General features: G+C 41.3%; 1 protein-coding gene and 1 non-coding gene across 5 annotated transcripts; both read left to right on the forward strand.

Annotated features, from left to right (window-relative positions):
• The first annotated feature begins 222 nt into the window (after window positions 1–222).
• LOC116314970 (ATPase family AAA domain-containing protein 2) lies at window positions 223–15,940 on the forward strand. Of its 4 annotated transcripts, none has more exons than XM_031733118.2 (31): window positions 223–370; window positions 498–712; window positions 1,771–1,904; window positions 2,236–2,291; window positions 2,407–2,593; window positions 2,728–2,821; window positions 2,971–3,052; window positions 3,625–3,795; window positions 3,905–4,025; window positions 4,362–4,376; window positions 5,208–5,309; window positions 5,561–5,669; window positions 5,780–5,895; window positions 6,290–6,464; window positions 6,559–6,647; window positions 7,007–7,166; window positions 7,328–7,418; window positions 7,619–7,796; window positions 7,912–8,048; window positions 8,232–8,364; window positions 8,576–8,762; window positions 10,330–10,515; window positions 10,707–10,842; window positions 11,064–11,260; window positions 11,552–11,711; window positions 11,831–11,953; window positions 13,873–14,046; window positions 14,146–14,856; window positions 15,106–15,239; window positions 15,382–15,510; window positions 15,733–15,940. In XM_031733118.2, the coding sequence occupies exons 2-31, from the start codon at window positions 515–517 to the stop codon at window positions 15,763–15,765; spliced, it is 4,518 nt and encodes a 1,505-aa protein (XP_031588978.2). In that variant the 5' UTR covers window positions 223–370; window positions 498–514; the 3' UTR covers window positions 15,766–15,940. The 4 variants fall into 4 exon arrangements, with proteins under 4 accessions (XP_031588978.2, XP_039475184.1, XP_039475183.1 ...); XM_039619250.1 differs by having other exon boundaries at window positions 369–383; XM_039619249.1 differs by lacking the exon at window positions 223–370 and having other exon boundaries at window positions 377–712.
• LOC116315003 lies at window positions 9,808–9,943 on the forward strand. The gene has a single exon (XR_004199074.1). It is a non-coding gene; the product is annotated as a small nucleolar RNA SNORA5 (small nucleolar RNA).
• Window positions 15,941–16,092: the final 152 nt, after the last annotated feature.

Consider the following 16,092-nt stretch of genomic DNA (forward strand, 5'->3'; position numbering starts at 1 on the left):
GATGTTCAAACTGTGAATGAGCCGTTTGAATATCTGCGCACTTAAATGAGCGCGGACTTCACAGCAGAGCGCGCTCTAACATGAGCCGGAACCCCTTTTTTTCAAATTGTAGTGTATCCCTCCGCTTCGTAATGTTTTTACGAATACTGCGACTGTTCAAAGAGTTGCTACCTCAACCATTCAAACCCACCGCATTATCGACATGATGAAAATGAATCTACTTTACAGGGGCAGTGAAATTAACTGTTAAAGTTCATCTTATTACTCCGTTTTGCATTTAGCTACGAGGTCTATTTTTGCGAGCGGCAGGCCGTTGTCGCTTACCTCATAACCTCTGATGACGTTTATGGCGCCAGAAATCAAGGCTTTGGTAAGGAGCTCGTGTGAGTCAGCTGGTGGATATATACCGTTATATGTAATGTGTTGGCGGTTCCGTAACCACCAGTCTTTTTAATGTAGATTGTCGGTTTATTGCTCGTCGTTCATGTTATTATAAGGTTGTTTAAGAGCCAAGATGGTGGTACTACGCAGCAGCGGCAGTGTCGGAGCGGAGCCGGTAGCAACAACACCGACGAGGAGGTCGATTGAGTTGGATACGAGCTCCGAGTTTCTCTCGCTGCTTCCCGCGTCGCAGAGAAAGTCCGCCCGGCTCAGCCGATCTTCCCGGGCCCCGTATGACAGCTTTAGCAGCCCTGAAAACAACACTGCGAATGTGAGAATACACACTGAAACAGCTGGTCAGATAAGTAGATAACCGTTTGTTGGTTGGATAAGTCGGCTATGAATGCAACTTGCTGTGCTAGTTTAGCTATCATGCTAAGTTGGCTAAAAACTATCCTCTCCGCTGCTTTACTAAGTTACTGACGCATTGTTACCTATCATGATGTATCGAAAGAGTTAAAAGCATATTCACATTATTTTTATTCACCCGTGACAATCATTTATAATCGCAATCTAAATGACTTCTTAACTAAATCATCTTATTGATTTGCCCTTAAGCATCATAATCATATAACAACATTGTATGATATCACATAATTAAACTCACTGTTAGTTACTTGTGCGTGTTTGTATTGTTAGTAGAAAGATTGATAAGGCTTCTGTTCATTCAGTAATTCTTCATTAACCTTTATCTTAGACCCCTCTGTTACTTTATAACAAAAGTACTTTCTAAATCTGCTTGATGGAAAAGGAATAGTTGCAGGAACCGAGGTCAGCCGCAGCACTAGAGGAGCAGATAGTGGTTTAGTTACTAGAGCAAACCAAGATACTATCGTGTTTACTGCACAGGAAAGCAAGTTTCTAGCTGTTAAGTCATATGACCATCACTTCCACCCAGCAGTCCTCTTGCATTCATGTCAGAGCTTCTGTTTGCTATATTTGCTTTGAATTAATTACCTATAGCTCATAACATAGTTGGAGTTAGACATGTTAGTGAGTGTGTGTGTGTGTGTGTGTGTGTGTGTGAGCACGTTTTAAAGAGTGATCTCAAATATAAGATACTACATGTGAAGGAATTTAAGTGACCTAGATAAATTATGTAAATTAATGATAAATAAATCAGTCCTTTCAGTACACAGGTGATAACTTATTAGTAGATGTGCACTCTCTGCACATCAGTTTTCCACTCTAATGTTAATCATTAACTGCACTTAATCTGAGCATGAGGTTGACTTCCTAACCCATTAGACAGGCAGCTTTTAACTCCTGACTACATATTCTGTAAACTATAACAGCACTGTGTGTCATTGACATGCTGATATGAAACAGGGGGAGGACAGTGGTCTCCACCACTCTCTGAGGACCAGAGGCCAAAAGGTTAAATTTGAGGTCTCGTTTGCGGACTCGAGACCCAAGACCAGCTCCCCTGCTGATGAGGACAAAGTTGGAGGCTGCTGTACCAGGTAATGCAGCACCACTCACTTTGTTAACTGATTATTTTTTAGTCGTGTTGTTTAACAAGCTCTCTGGTGCCTCTACCTGCAGATTTGAAGGTTGTGTGTTAAATGTGTAATACCTGCCACTCACTGAAATGACTGATGGGTATAAAAATGAGATTTTTATATTATCGTCAGCTAGCTGAATCAATGCCCAATTTAAACTGTAATAATTGTGCCATCCAAGTGCACCAGCTGTATGCAAAATTTAATTCTCAGTGGATTTCCATCCGTGCTTAATGTATATGAAGTCAGCAATATAACACAAGAAAATTATTATTTTGTCATCATTTGTCAGGAAATCTTCCAGGCTGCAGAGAGATGGAAAGGCATCGAATGGCAAGCAGCAAGCAGGTACCATGTACTGTAGAATCCATGCTTTTAAATTAAAGCAGTGTAGAGTAACTTATATATTTTTATATTAGTCTCTATACATCTAACTTGGGAGAGCTTATGTTTTGCATCCCAGATGTTCCGGATGAAGTGGAAGGGTCATCCACTCCCAAGAGGAGCCGCTTTAACCTACGAAGCCCAGAAGTGGAGGAAGAAGAGGAGGAAGACGAGGATCATCGCTCAGTGCGTCGCAGCTCTCGAATCACCAGATACAAACTGGGTTCCCGCAATCAGTCTGTGCTGTATGACCGCCTAATTACTAAGTGAGTTCAGCAGCATTCACTCAGCAAAACCGTCACCTCTAGTAGTATTTAACAAACCCGGTTCCATACACAGCGGGCTGATGAGGGATTAGATAAGATATGAATGTCCCGTTCTTCCTTTCTTTGTCCCTCAGCACTGCTGAAGCTGTTCTCCAGAAGATGGACGACATGCAGAAGATGAGACGCAGGCTGGGGAACCGAGACCGGGATAGAGACGCTAAGGAAGAGGTGATAATCCACACAGGAAACTTCACAGCTCTGCATGGTGCTCTGTAATGTAGTGTTTTTATGGAGAGTGGGTACCTAGTAGCTGACAGTGTGAAGCCATCTTCGAGCTGTCGAACTGATGAGTGTTTGTTTCTGTTTCCTCTGAGTAGCTGAGTGTGTACACGAGTGGCAGAATGAGAAGGTCTCTGAGGAACGATGTGAAGACTAAAGAAACTGAGAAAGAGAACCAAGGTGAGATGGTTAAAGTCTAGTAATGTTAGGGACACAGTTTAAGAATACTGTGTGCAGTGGGAATGTGCACAACTTGCTACTGTCACTGTTCAGTACCAGACGTACCAGTCGTTTAATCTAATTGTTAACATTTGAATTGATACCCAATGCAGGTTTTGTGTCCTGAATATTATGCAGCCATTTGCCACCAGATGGAGCTGCAGTCACTGTATTAAAAAAAATGCCATCACTCTGTTAATCAAGACCTGAAATTTTTGTTAGGGCTATTTCGCGGATACAAACTGCTTTCTCGTTTTTTTTGTTTAGGCAGCTTTGAGATTTTCCTCCTCAAATAAAACTTGATATCTAAGGGCTTGTTAGTTTTAGGCTAGTTGGTTAGTTAAAAAATTTTTTTCTTGTTTAGTCGACTAAGAAATTATTTGCCAGGAAGGTCTCTAGTTGAAAGCATGCTGGTCTGAGTTTTTCTTCTTCAGGGAAGGACTAATCTCAACATCAATCTCAACATTCAGTGAGGTTTGGACAGCAGCAGTGTCATGTGGTGTTTCATTTTATTTTTACATTTGAATTCACAGGAGGGGATGAGGATGATAATGATGATGATGAAGAGGAGGAGGAAGATGGAGAAGATGACGAGGAAGAAGAAGAAGATGATGAGGATGCTGAAGATGAGGAAGAAGAAAACCAACGACGCTATGACTTCAGACAGCGAAAGACCGTGGTCCGCTATCAGGCCCCACTAGATGGTATGCTGTCCATTCAGAGCTCATCATGATTAACTAGAATAATTGCCTGAATTACTTTTGTCTTGTCATTTTGCACTGTTGAAGGATGCTTCTTTTTTTTCTTATGTAGAACCGAGAGAGACTAGGAAGCGCAGCATGTACTTCAAGGACCACTCCTCATCTACCAGGCGCAGGTTCAGATTCAGCTCCACAGCCCCGAGGAGCCCCTACAACAGGAGGAGAACCAGCAGGTTAGTGTCACAGCTCAGCTACCGAACATTACCCTGTACATAAAACATATGCAGGATTCCATCTGAGTAACACCTCATTCTGTTATGTTTTGTTTTTCTTAAATTTGTACATGTGACAGATGTTTATTACTAAATCAGACAAATGTTTTTGGTCCAAAACTCGGGTTATGTATGATTTCAAACAGATTCTTTGATACCTGTTTTGTACCTCATCACACAACAAAACTGTTTCTACTGATTTGATTCTTGACATAATCATAACACTGTCAAGTTGCCATCACTGCATGTCAAATCCATCCTCTTTTCTTCCTCTTTTTTTCCCCTTCCCACCGTCAGGAGTAGTTCTGAGAGGTAAGACCCTCACTGCTCGTCTTTGTCAGTGTTTACAGTGTTTGTAGTTTGTCTTTAATAGAGTCTCTCCTTTTTAGCTCTGCGGTTGTTGGTAATTGCTGTTGGTGCATTTGAGTTTCACTCTGCTGTTAGTAGTAAATACTGTGGCGAGTAAAGAGATGATGAACCAATCTTCATTCAAACGTTGTGCACTTTAGGGCATTTCTTTTAGGCTGTTGTAAAGAATCCAAGCTCATCAGTGAATAATCATATGTTAAATCTCAGTTTTGACCATGTGGAAAAATCGAAAAACTTGACTAGATTATTCATTAATTAGTTTTATGTTCCGCTGTTGCTCGTTACACAGCAAATGCCCTAGCTTTCTATTTCAGTTTATTTTTGTATTACTTTGTATGACATTTGACAGCTTTTTTTGGGTGCACTTGTTTTCATTTCTGTACATCTAATCTGAAACTTCTGTCACTTTAAAAACGTTTGAATGTTGTGCAATTGGTTTGGCCTCACAAGTCTTTTAAGTTTTCCGCAAGTGAAGCTCTCTGTGTGTTGCTCAGGTGTCGTCAGGTGATGGTGTCATCTAAAGTGGTTGGATGAGTCACTCCTGTTGTTGCTGCACTTGTACAAATCAGATATTTTTCTTTGTTTTTTTTCTCCATATGATTTTTACTAATGAATGATGACCAATGGTGGTGTATTGTTTTTTGTTTGTCACAGTTTATGTGTGGCTACAGATGGCTTCTAATCCTTACTGTTGTTGGTGAGAGTAACCTGCTTCCATGCTGATAGATCTTGTTTGTTTACAATAAGCTGCGTTCACATCTTTTGGTGTCACAGGAGGAGACATGCCATCCACAGCAGCGACTCCACGTCCTCCTCCTCAGACGACGAGCAATTTCAGAGACGGAGGAGTAAGAACAGGAGCCGGTCAGTCAATAGGTGAGAGCAGCAGGTGTCTCAAGCCATTTTTTGTATTGTTGTTGTCATTTTTTGTTTTTGTTGTTGTTGTTGTTGTTTTAAATTATTGCAGTGTACAACAAGACACAGAAAAAGTTGCTCAAATGATTTTAAAGAAAAAGTCGTGGTTAGTCTTGTGACTCGTTAGTGAGAATGCCAGAACTCCTGGCCATCGTGTTTTATAATAATAAAATGCTGGTGCTATTTACAGTTTTTGTTTGTGTGTCCTGTAGATGTCTACCTATGAACCTTGTGAAAGAAGACCTGCTTGGGATCCACAAAGACAGGATGAAGATTGGAGCCAGCCTCGCTGATGTGGACCCCATGCAGATTGACAGGACGGTGAGCTGCATCAGAGAATGGCCCGATAAACAGATGCAAAGAAAAAACATGTTACACTAAAGCACATTAAACATGTAATCCTAATGTAACTCTGTTGTGAATGCGATCAGGTGCGGTTTGACAGCATCGGAGGTTTGAGCAGACACATCTCAGCCCTAAAGGAGATGGTGGTGTTCCCGCTGCTTTACCCAGAGGTGTTTGAGAGGTTCAAGATACAGCCACCCAGGTAAGCAGTGTGTTTGTGAACAGGAGAAAGTTGTGTGTCAAAAAGTCACGGTTGCACATTATTTTTAATGTAGTTTGAAGATTTTTTTCCATTTATTTTCCCAAATAATATGACTACATAAAGTACACTACACTATGTATACAATATATACAAGTACAGTATATTACACAAATATGTTTATTTTTTAGAATAATTTCAGTTAATAATAAAGTTTGAAACATCTTGAAACCAAAATAGCTCTTGGATTGTGCCAGTTTTCTTCTGCTCTCTTCCACCTGTAACAGTGATTTTTTTCTGCTGCAAACTTTCTCGCTCTTTGGTTTAGTGTCACTCCTTTGTCTGTCTTGAGTTTTGCGTCTGCTTCATGCATCGCTCTGGTTTTCTCGTCTTTCAGGGGCTGTCTCTTCTATGGTCCTCCGGGCACCGGTAAAACACTTGTAGCCAGAGCTTTAGCCAATGAGTGCAGTCAGGGCGACAAAAAGGTTTCGTTCTTCATGAGGAAAGGAGCTGATTGCCTCAGCAAGTGGGTTGGAGAATCTGAGAGACAGTTACGTCTGCTGTTTGACCAGGTAAACTGAACTCATCTGCCTTTATGTGGAAATTAAAAATGTAATACCTGTACATGTATCCGGTGTTAATAGGTTCTTACTGGGTTCTTTCCAGGCATACCAGATGCGTCCCTCCATCATTTTCTTTGATGAGATTGACGGTTTGGCTCCAGTCAGGTCCAGCCGTCAGGACCAGATTCACAGGTCAGGCTTGTTTTCAGTGCATGTGTTTCTTTACATTATCTCGAATTTAACAACTCTGTAAAATAAACATTTGCTTGTGTATTTTATTAAGAAATAAAGTATACTTTAAATTAGGAAATTGTTACAGTAGCTTCTTTCAGTTCCTAAATGTAAAGCTCTAAAACGCACCAGGAAAATGAAGCAGAACTGTCTTTATTTGTTTGTTTGTTTTTCCAGTTTACACTGTCTCAATTAGGTACCTTAATAGAGTGGGTACCACAGTGAGCCTTAATATTTAGGGCTTGTTGTATCACTGTGTGTCCTTTTTGTTACAGAGCATACTATTAATGAAAACTAAATCTAACCCTTTGTGTCTGTAGCTCCATTGTGTCGACCCTCTTGGCTCTGATGGATGGATTGGACAGTAGAGGGGAAGTGGTTGTGATTGGAGCTACGAACAGGCTGGACTCCATCGACCCAGCTCTGAGAAGACCCGGACGCTTCGACAGAGAGTTCCTGTTTGGCCTTCCCGACAGAGAGGTGAGGAATGTAGTTTATAATCAGCAATACAATATAGTAAATATTGGTAATATTTTGTAAATATTAGTAGTTTTCAATACTGCTGCATATTAGCATGAGTAGAAAAAAGCAGCATTACTCGTTCTGAACATGAATTGTTGAGGTCTTATGTTGTATGGCAGGCAAGAAAGGAGATTCTAAAGATCCATACCAGACAATGGACCCCTCCGCCCTCTGATGCTTTTCTGGAGGAACTGGCAGATAAATGTGTTGGTAAGTTGAGCACATGTCACATACAGATATATGCTTCATTAAGTTATAGCTGTCCATACTGTATAAGTAAGTTGAAATGTGATGTTTTTATAAGGAATAAACCTGAGATGCTACCAATCCTGAATTCATGCAGGAAGCAATCACATAAAGTTTTTTGGCCATACAGGTTAAAGTTTGCTCATTAATTGTCTGTTGTTAAGGTTACTGTGGAGCGGACATCAAGGCGGTCTGTTCAGAGGCAGCCCTGTGTGCACTGCGACGTCGCTACCCACAGATCTACTCCTCATCACAGAAACTTGTACTTGACGTTAACTCCATTTCCATCACTAACAAAGATTTTATGTCCGCCATGTCCAAGATGGTACCTGCTGCCCAGAGGTACAGTTTTAGTGCTGTCTTCACAGTCCTTATGCAGCCTGGTTGCTGTGTACATACTGTTACTGTTAAGTACTTTTAATAATGATTGTGATCTCTCTTTTTTTTTTTTTTTTAGAGCGGTAGTGTCACCAGCTAAGGCTCTGGTACCTGCCATTCGTCCTCTGCTGAATGCGGCCCTGCAGAGCATCCTCCTCACAGTCAGCAGAGTGTTTCCGCATGCTGAGATGGGCTTAAAGAGAAAGAGGGAGCAAGGTGCGGTCCCGCTTTACCTTGTTATTCTTGCTCTGTTGCTACATGCATGTTGTGTTCATCATAGGAATTCTTTCAAGAAATCAAAGACTGGGAGAAACAATAAAAAGATGTAACACACAAAGAGCTTTTTTCATTTTCTTTAATCCAGGGTGTAATTATTTGTATCTGTTTGTGTGATCCAAGATGTGGCCTGTGCTGTGTCTGATGATGATCTGATGTTCAGTGAGGAAGAGGACTCTGAGATCTGCCCCATTGGACAAACCTCCCACTCCCAACACAAAACACCTGCTGCTAACGGCCTCCTGAACCTCCACAGGTAGGACACATATACTCAATTATAAGGTGGTATTTTTGACAAGTACTGTTTGAAATCAATTTTAAATCAAATGGCCATCTACTTCTACCACTTTGTGTATTTACATTGCCTCTCTGTTAGCAATCTGGAATGCCTGAGACCCAGATGTTACTGATAAAGTGAAACATTTCTATTACTTCACCATCTCAGTATCTCTGTCCCTCCTGTGTAGGAGCGTGTTGAGCCAGCCCACATCCTACCGTCCCCGGTTGCTGCTGGAGGGCAGACCAGGTTCAGGCCAGAGCTCTCACCTAGCTCCTGCTGTGCTTCACGCTCTGGAGAAGTTCACGGTGTACACACTGGACATGGCTGTGCTGTTTGGAGCCAGCGCAACTGCACCAGAAGAGACATGTGCTCAGGTACATGAGCTATAAAGCCAAATAAAATTGAATATACCTTTAATATGTGATATTTGCATTTAAAGAAAATGTAGAGGTACGAGTTTACCTGAGTTGGTCTTGAGGTACTTTTTGCCACTGCAGCCTAGGGCTGGGCTATATCATACCGTTCACGGTAATACCGGTGTAATTTTGGGCAACGATAGGAAAATGAAATATCGCGATAGAATATGGGTAAAACGCGCATGCGCAGTGCCTATGTTTACATATGCACATGGCAGCGACGCAGAATGAGAAGAGCGAAAGTGGATCGTTACATGAAACGGATGAACCAGAATTGGTTTGTAAAAATGTTGCAACTTCATTGGTGTGGAACTGGTTTAGCTTTCGTCCATCAGATAGACAACAAAGCACTATTTTTGGTAGAGCATGCTAGCGGGCTGTTGTTATTACCGTGTTGTTTGGAAAATACGGGACACTTAAAATCAATCCTTTGATTTTTCTGAAAATCGACAGTGTCCCTTATAATCCCGTGTGCCTTATGTATGAATTCTGGTTGTGTTTACTGACCTCGAAACGATTTTATGTGGTACACGGTGCTCGAAAATCTGTCAAATGTTGTAGTACAACTTTGCTAAGCTACAAACCCGCACCGCTTGATGGATTGTCGGAGCATTACGGCTATAGTAGGCGGGCGCCTCGCAGAGTGATACGTACTGTGCTTCAACATAATATTACCGTATTGTGTGTATAACCTCTTTTTAAGTTTTGTGGATATTATACATGGTTATGCTGAGGATATGTCGGCCAATTTCCACTGGAAATGCCTTTTGGTTAAACTGTCAGCAAGGAATTTGCACTGTTACATTTTTATATAACTTTAATGCACATAAAAAACAGCTGCTTGTTTAAGTGAAAATACATTGATGGGGTTTTTTGCACTAATAAAGTTGTGGAGTTGTAAAGTATTTTGTCTAGTGTCAATTATATCGTCAGTTATATCGTTATCGCAAATTTTCAAATGTATATTGTGATAAATATTTTTGGTCATATCACCCTGCTCTACTGCAGCCTTGTCAAATTCAGTGTGTTCTTTTAAGTGGACCTCACTGGCCAAAATGGCTGCCACAGAAACATTGTAGTTCATGGGCTCCACTTCTTATACCATGAGCAGTGGGGATAATTATGTACTACAGACAAGTGTGTGTATGAAAGAAGATGCTGTTATTTTACAGTGATGCATGGCAGCAGGCTGCTCACACAGAATCACAAGCCGGCCTGCTCTGCTGCACTTTTAAGCAGGAGATGTGGTTGATGGTGCAGCATGATTGAAGCAGGGACTGGGGTACTGGTCCATTCAGGGTCATGAAAGCAGAACAGAGAAGGTGACAAAAGAAACTAATGCTCCAGTCCTGGGCGAGGCTTAAGCGGAGCGTTTAGCATAAGGAAAACACACAGAATAGATTAGTCACAATGAAGGAGGGGCAGGGAACTGACGGCTGTTACACGTCCTTACCCACGTGTGTAGATTTCAGTCCAGATGTCGCAATTGCATTAGAATTTATTGCTCTTGTCACATGTTCTGCAGATTTTTGTTGAAGCCAAGAGAACCTCCCCCAGTATCCTGTACATCCCTCACATTGGCCAGTGGTGGGAAACAGTTGGCCCTGCTTTAAGAGCTACTTTCCTGAGTCTCTTGAGCTCCATCCCGGCCTTCTCTCCTATCCTTCTGCTCGCTACCTGCAACCTCCGTTATGACCAACTCAGCACTGAGGTATGGAAAGACGAGTAATGCTCTGTTTCAGGGGTTGCAAATGTGCCACGGGATAAACAGTTATTATCTGCTTCTGCCTTGTGCTTACAAGGTGTAATAAATCAGTGTCTCTGATTTTACTGAATGTAAAAGGACCCGCCGAAATTTAGAGCTGCATTCATCTGCGGTATTTTCACCTCTCACCATCTCAGGTACAGGAGCTGTTTCGGCTTGAGTATGGAGAGGTTTTCCAGGTTCAGGTCCCCACCAGTAGGGAAAGAAGAGACTTCTTTGAGGATCTAATCCTCAACCAGGCTGCTAAGGCCCCCGTCTCAAAAAAGAAAGCTGGTAAGCCTGGACATTCGTACTAACATATCTCCCAGCTCATGACTAAAATTGGCTCAAAGCAGCAGTCTTGTAGTGTGCAACATCTGTTCATTATGGTGGCACAGTGTGGTAATGCTCATCTTATCCTAGATGGAAGCTAAAAGCGGATGCTTCCAAGATATACATTTTGTCTCTTGCAAAACAGAAGTGAATAAAATCTGTCAACTCTTCATTTGTCTCAGTGCTTCATGCTTTGGAAGTGCTGCCAGTCGCCCCTCCACCAGCTCCACGTCAGCTAACACAAGAGGAGACTCAGAGATTGGAGGAGCAGGAGGAAGACACCCTCAGAGAGCTTCGCCTCTTTTTACGTGATGTCACCAACCGTCTGTCCCAAGATAAACGCTTCAAGGCTTTTACAAAGCCAGTGGATTTAGAGGAGGTAGTAGTTCTATTATTATTACCTTGTATTCCAACAATGCCTTAGACAGCACTGGATTACTACAGTAGAGAAAATTTCAGGAGGGGAGCAATGACTGAAGGTTAAAGATTTACCTAGCTAAAGTATGTGTTTCGATACTGCCACTGGGGGGCAGCAAACATATCCCCACACATGACAAGTTTAATGTGCAACTTATTGTGGTGCTCATATCAACCGATGCTGTCCTCTAAGATCCTCTAAAATGTTTGGTTTCATCTCTTTCCTTCGATCAGCATCTGTCCTGTGTTTCAGGTTCCAGATTATGCTGAAGTGATCAAGAAGCCTATGGACCTGTCAACAGTCATCTCCAGGATAGACCTCCATCAGTACGGAACAGTCAAAGAGTTCCTTCAGGACGTGGATCTCATCTGGCAGAATGCCCTCGAATACAACCCAGACAGGGATCCCTCAGGTACACACAGTGAACAACAGACACACACATGCACACACACCATGGATAAGAGAAGGGTCAGTGAAATACAAGTGCTCATACATAGGCTGATTGGAGTGTAAATGCTTGTATTTCCTCAGATCGTCAGATACGGCACAGAGCATGTGCACTAAAAGACACGGTCCATGCTATCATCAAAGATGAACTGGATGAAGATTTTGAGAAGCTTTGTGAGGAGATCAAGGAGTCACGCAGTGCAAGAGGTCAGTTTGTGTCTATGTGTGTGTGGACAATTATTGACATTTGTCCTGGTCCAATGGAATTAGACTGTTTGGTTTAGCTCAGTTATAAAATGAACGATCTTGGGTCAATCACTAATGGCTATATACAGGGTTCGTACGGGTGCTTGAAATCCTTGAAAATGCTTGAATTCTAATGTCGTCTTTTCAAGGTTTGAAAAGTGCTTGAATTTCAGATGTGGTGCTTGAAAATGTAACTGTATTTCATTCACAATAAATAGCTATCTGATTGAATTGTTTTCTTATCAGATAGAGAAATAAAATGAGACGAAAAAGCAAAATTTCCCCGCCTGGGCTGCCTTGCGTCTGTTTCAATATGTGACCCCGCCCCTCCCTCGGACAGTCGGGGATGAGTGCGCTAACATACCTGTAGGTTGCTGTTTTAATGAGTGTTTGATGGAAAACAACAATGGCGGAGTTTGCGCTCTCCAGTCGCATGATAGGTGAGTCCTAGTAAATAATTTTCCAGTACGCGTACGTTACACATGCTATTTTTTTTAACATTATGATTATTATTTTGCTAGCTATCAAACTCGCTGGAGAAATGATTGAAATGCACTGAGTGTGATGCAGTGTGGCAGCGCTATTACGGAATATGCTGTGAACTTAGCTAACATTACTTAGCAGTAATATGAGTTAATTTACTCAAGTGAAAGCTTTAAACATTAGCCCGATACATAACTAGCTAACTTAAGGCTTTCTGATTAACCCTCTGGGGTCGACGGACCCAGAGTCTCCATTTCAACTTGGGTCGGACGTATATACCAGTTTTTAAATTGTGTTGATAGGTCACGTAAAACCGATGTTTTTTTTGGGGGGGGGGGTTCTGAATAAAACAGTGGCGTTTACTCCTGGAAGAAACGGTAAAAACAGCGTTTTTATGGAGAGCGCTAGCAAACACGCTTTGCTTGTGAGTGAAAAAAAGAAAAAACACTCCTTCCCTATTGGTGGGAAAATGTACCATGTCGACCAATCAAAAAATGATAAGGCAATATGTGGTATTTGGTTGTTGGGAAGAGAGAGAGAGCGAGTGAGCGAAAAAGAGACAGTTTTGATACGTGAGAGATTTGTGATGTTTATCATGTTTGGAGTCTCAAGTTAGTGTGTTGTCTTGTGTAGTTAGTGTGTAGTGTAGTCGTTTTGTTTTGTTTTGTGTGTCAGTTCTACTAGTGAAGTGAAAAAGCCACCAAAGGCAGGTTGCAGTGTAAACGCTGAGTGACACACCTGCTGTCAGACCTGCAGGTTTATCCCTGTGCTGTTCTCATCTGTGTTATAGTGGACAGTGGACACAAACTATTTTTTGGAGTTGCATAAATAATTTGTGTGCCGCCTTATTTGATGCAGCACACCTGATTGTTCTGTAAATAGTTTTGAATGGTTATATAAAAAACGTCTGAGCCTTGGCTGCATTTTTAGGTAAATAGTACCATGTAACTTTGTTGTTTGCAAAACTTGTTCATATTTTTTTTAAAAATGTCCAATTTCTATTTGCATTTCAAGTTATGAAAATGATTCGTTAAACATGCTTGTGGTTTTTACAGTCAAAAATATCACTTTCTCCTTGTATTTTAAATTTTGTCTGAATGTAGATAAATTGTACTGAGGTGATGCAAATTGAAACATGCATTCTTTTTTTTTTGGCGGGGGGGTGCTGGAAAAGCTTAAAAAGGGACCTTGAAAGTGCTTAAAAAGTGCTTGAATTTGACCCTGAAAAAAGCGTACAAACCCTGTATATATAAAAAAAACCTTAATGAGTAATATGAAATGTTTTAGTTTTAATGTGATATAACAAACTCTGTTTCTCTCAGGTTTCCTTAAGGAGCAGTTCATTTGCAGTTCTAAACAATTAAAAGTGTATATATTTCTATTTTTGACTACCTCAGGTTGTTCCACTGCACGATTTACTCCCTCCTTCTACCACGTCCTTCCCAAACAGTCCAAATCTCCTGCTGAGGCTAAGATCACTGACAGCAGCTCACAGAAAGAGCTGGATGGATCCATTGTTCCAGCTACTGCTAATTCATGTTCCTCTGCTTTTACAATGCCCAAAAATACAGGTAAAGATCATACACTTAAATCGGTAGCAAATAATCATACACGTAAATCAGTAGCAAATAATCACTCACTTTAAGGATTACAACATTTTTTTTCCCCAGCCCAGAGGAAGAAACGTCGGAAGAGCCGATGGTCCACTGGCTACTATGCAAAGAAAAAGTCCATTTCTCCTCACGTGTCCAAAAATGATGATCAGCTTGGGTCCGATGAGGAGGAGGAGGATGGAGATGATGAGGATGAAGTTGAGAAAGCAGGAGAAGAACGTGATGAGGGCGATGGAGTAGAGGAGGATCAAACAATAGCGGATGCAGAGTCAGAACCTGCAGAAACTCACATAGATGGTTTTGGACTTTCTGGGAAAATACAAAGCAGTCAGGAGGGGAGAGTGGAGAAGAAAGCAGAATCTGAAGATGAGGTCAACTCATGTGAAAAAGCAAAACTGGAGAATCACGGCGAGACGCAGAATGAACAAGAAAAGGTGGACGAAGCTGTCGCACATCAGTTAGAGGAAAACAAGCTGTTAGGACAGGAAGCAGAAGATAACCATGAACCTCTTTCAGTGAACACTAACAAGCACAGCTACAGTGAGGCTGAAGCAGATAACCAGCACCCCCGCACAGAAGATGCTCAAACTCTAAACCTGTCAAAAACTCAGACTGAGCCGAGTTGGTGTGTAGGCCAGGAAGAAAATATCAAGGTAGTTACAGAAGAGGAGGCAGAGCAGAACATCCCTGCTGAGCCAATGGAGGTGGAAGAATCCTCAACCACAGATGCCTGCACAGCTGCCAGAGGAGAGGAGGACACAGGCACAGGTTGGATGTCAACACACTAAGACTGGTTTCTCAAATTTAATGTGACACTAGATGTTTAGTTGAAAATGTAGCTGAAAGGGGAAAAAAAGCACACGTCATGTCCAGCAGGGAAAGCAGATTACTAGTATGGTGCTTCTAGACCACAGTCCTTGGGCCTCAGAATGAAAATACCAGCAGGCTATCATCTGTTACAATCGTGTAAACATTTTGTGTGTTTTCCTGTGTGTGCATGTCTGTTTGGTGTCTCAGAGCGGAACGTGAGGCGAATGACTCGGGCTCTGAAAAACGCTGTGCTGCAGCAGCAGATGATCAATGTGGACAAAGCTCTGCAGATCTTGGACAAGGAAACCCCTCCTGTAGTTGTGGACAAAGACAAATTAAAGGTGTGGGATACCGTCTGTGTAGTGTTTGCCGACAAAAACAAAAGAGAACTAACTAGAAAAAGAGAACTAAACTAAACTGCAGATTTATACATATATATATGTATAGTATAATTCTCTTGCTTTTTTTCCCTTGTGTTTTCAGGTGCTGTTGGAGCAGGTGGTAACTAAAACAGAAGGCTATGAGGTGTATAAGCTGGAGAAACTGTATGCTCTGCTCTGCCAGAGCATCTATAGACACAGACGAGACTACAACAAAACTGCACTAATACAGGTGATTACTGGAAGAGCATTGGTAAACTTTGCTCCTGTAGATATTCTAAGTTGGTGTAACTGATAACTTTAATGATGGGTCTCCGTATGGTTATGAGTATTTTATCACAATTGAACTTTGTTGATCAGTTTTGTTTTGTATTTTGTATTTATTTTCAAAGACGTCTACTTTTGCTTTAAGTATTTTAATGTTCCTAATCTGTAGTTCTTGTGTGTTTATTAGGAGATGGAGAAAGAAATTGAAGACTTCTGTTGACATTTCAACATGAACAGCAACATCATTTTTAATAGTTATTCCTATCCTTTCATATGTGTAAATAGAAAAAAATTGGTTCTATTTTCATAGAAATCCACAGGCACCTATATTTGCATTAGCTAATACTTTGTACTACTTCTCATGTTTATATTTAATTAAATGGGTTTCCTCTAAACTGTTGTGGTGTGCCTTCTTTTTTTTACCCCAAGCTGATCATTTAAGAATGACTAGGTCCACAGAAATCTTCTGTATTTGTGCACTACAAGGTATCAACACACTCTGTATTAGAAAGCATCATGATACTATCACTTCCTGTATTTCACTACT

Source organism: Oreochromis aureus, linkage group 11 (assembly GCF_013358895.1).
Source record: "Oreochromis aureus strain Israel breed Guangdong linkage group 11, ZZ_aureus, whole genome shotgun sequence".
Classification (NCBI taxonomy): domain Eukaryota; kingdom Metazoa; phylum Chordata; class Actinopteri; order Cichliformes; family Cichlidae; genus Oreochromis; species Oreochromis aureus.

Bases quoted from the DNA above. Each gene is read 5' to 3' on its own strand.
- LOC116314970 (XM_031733118.2), top strand. From the start codon at position 515: ATGGTGGTACTACGCAGCAGCGGCAGTGTCGGAGCGGAGCCGGTAGCA. The intron at 14,047-14,145 runs GTAAAGATCATA...TTTTTTCCCCAG, and splicing joins TACAATGCCCAAAAATACAG to CCCAGAGGAAGAAACGTCGG. The intron at 15,511-15,732 runs GTGATTACTGGA...TGTGTTTATTAG, and splicing joins ACAAAACTGCACTAATACAG to GAGATGGAGAAAGAAATTGA.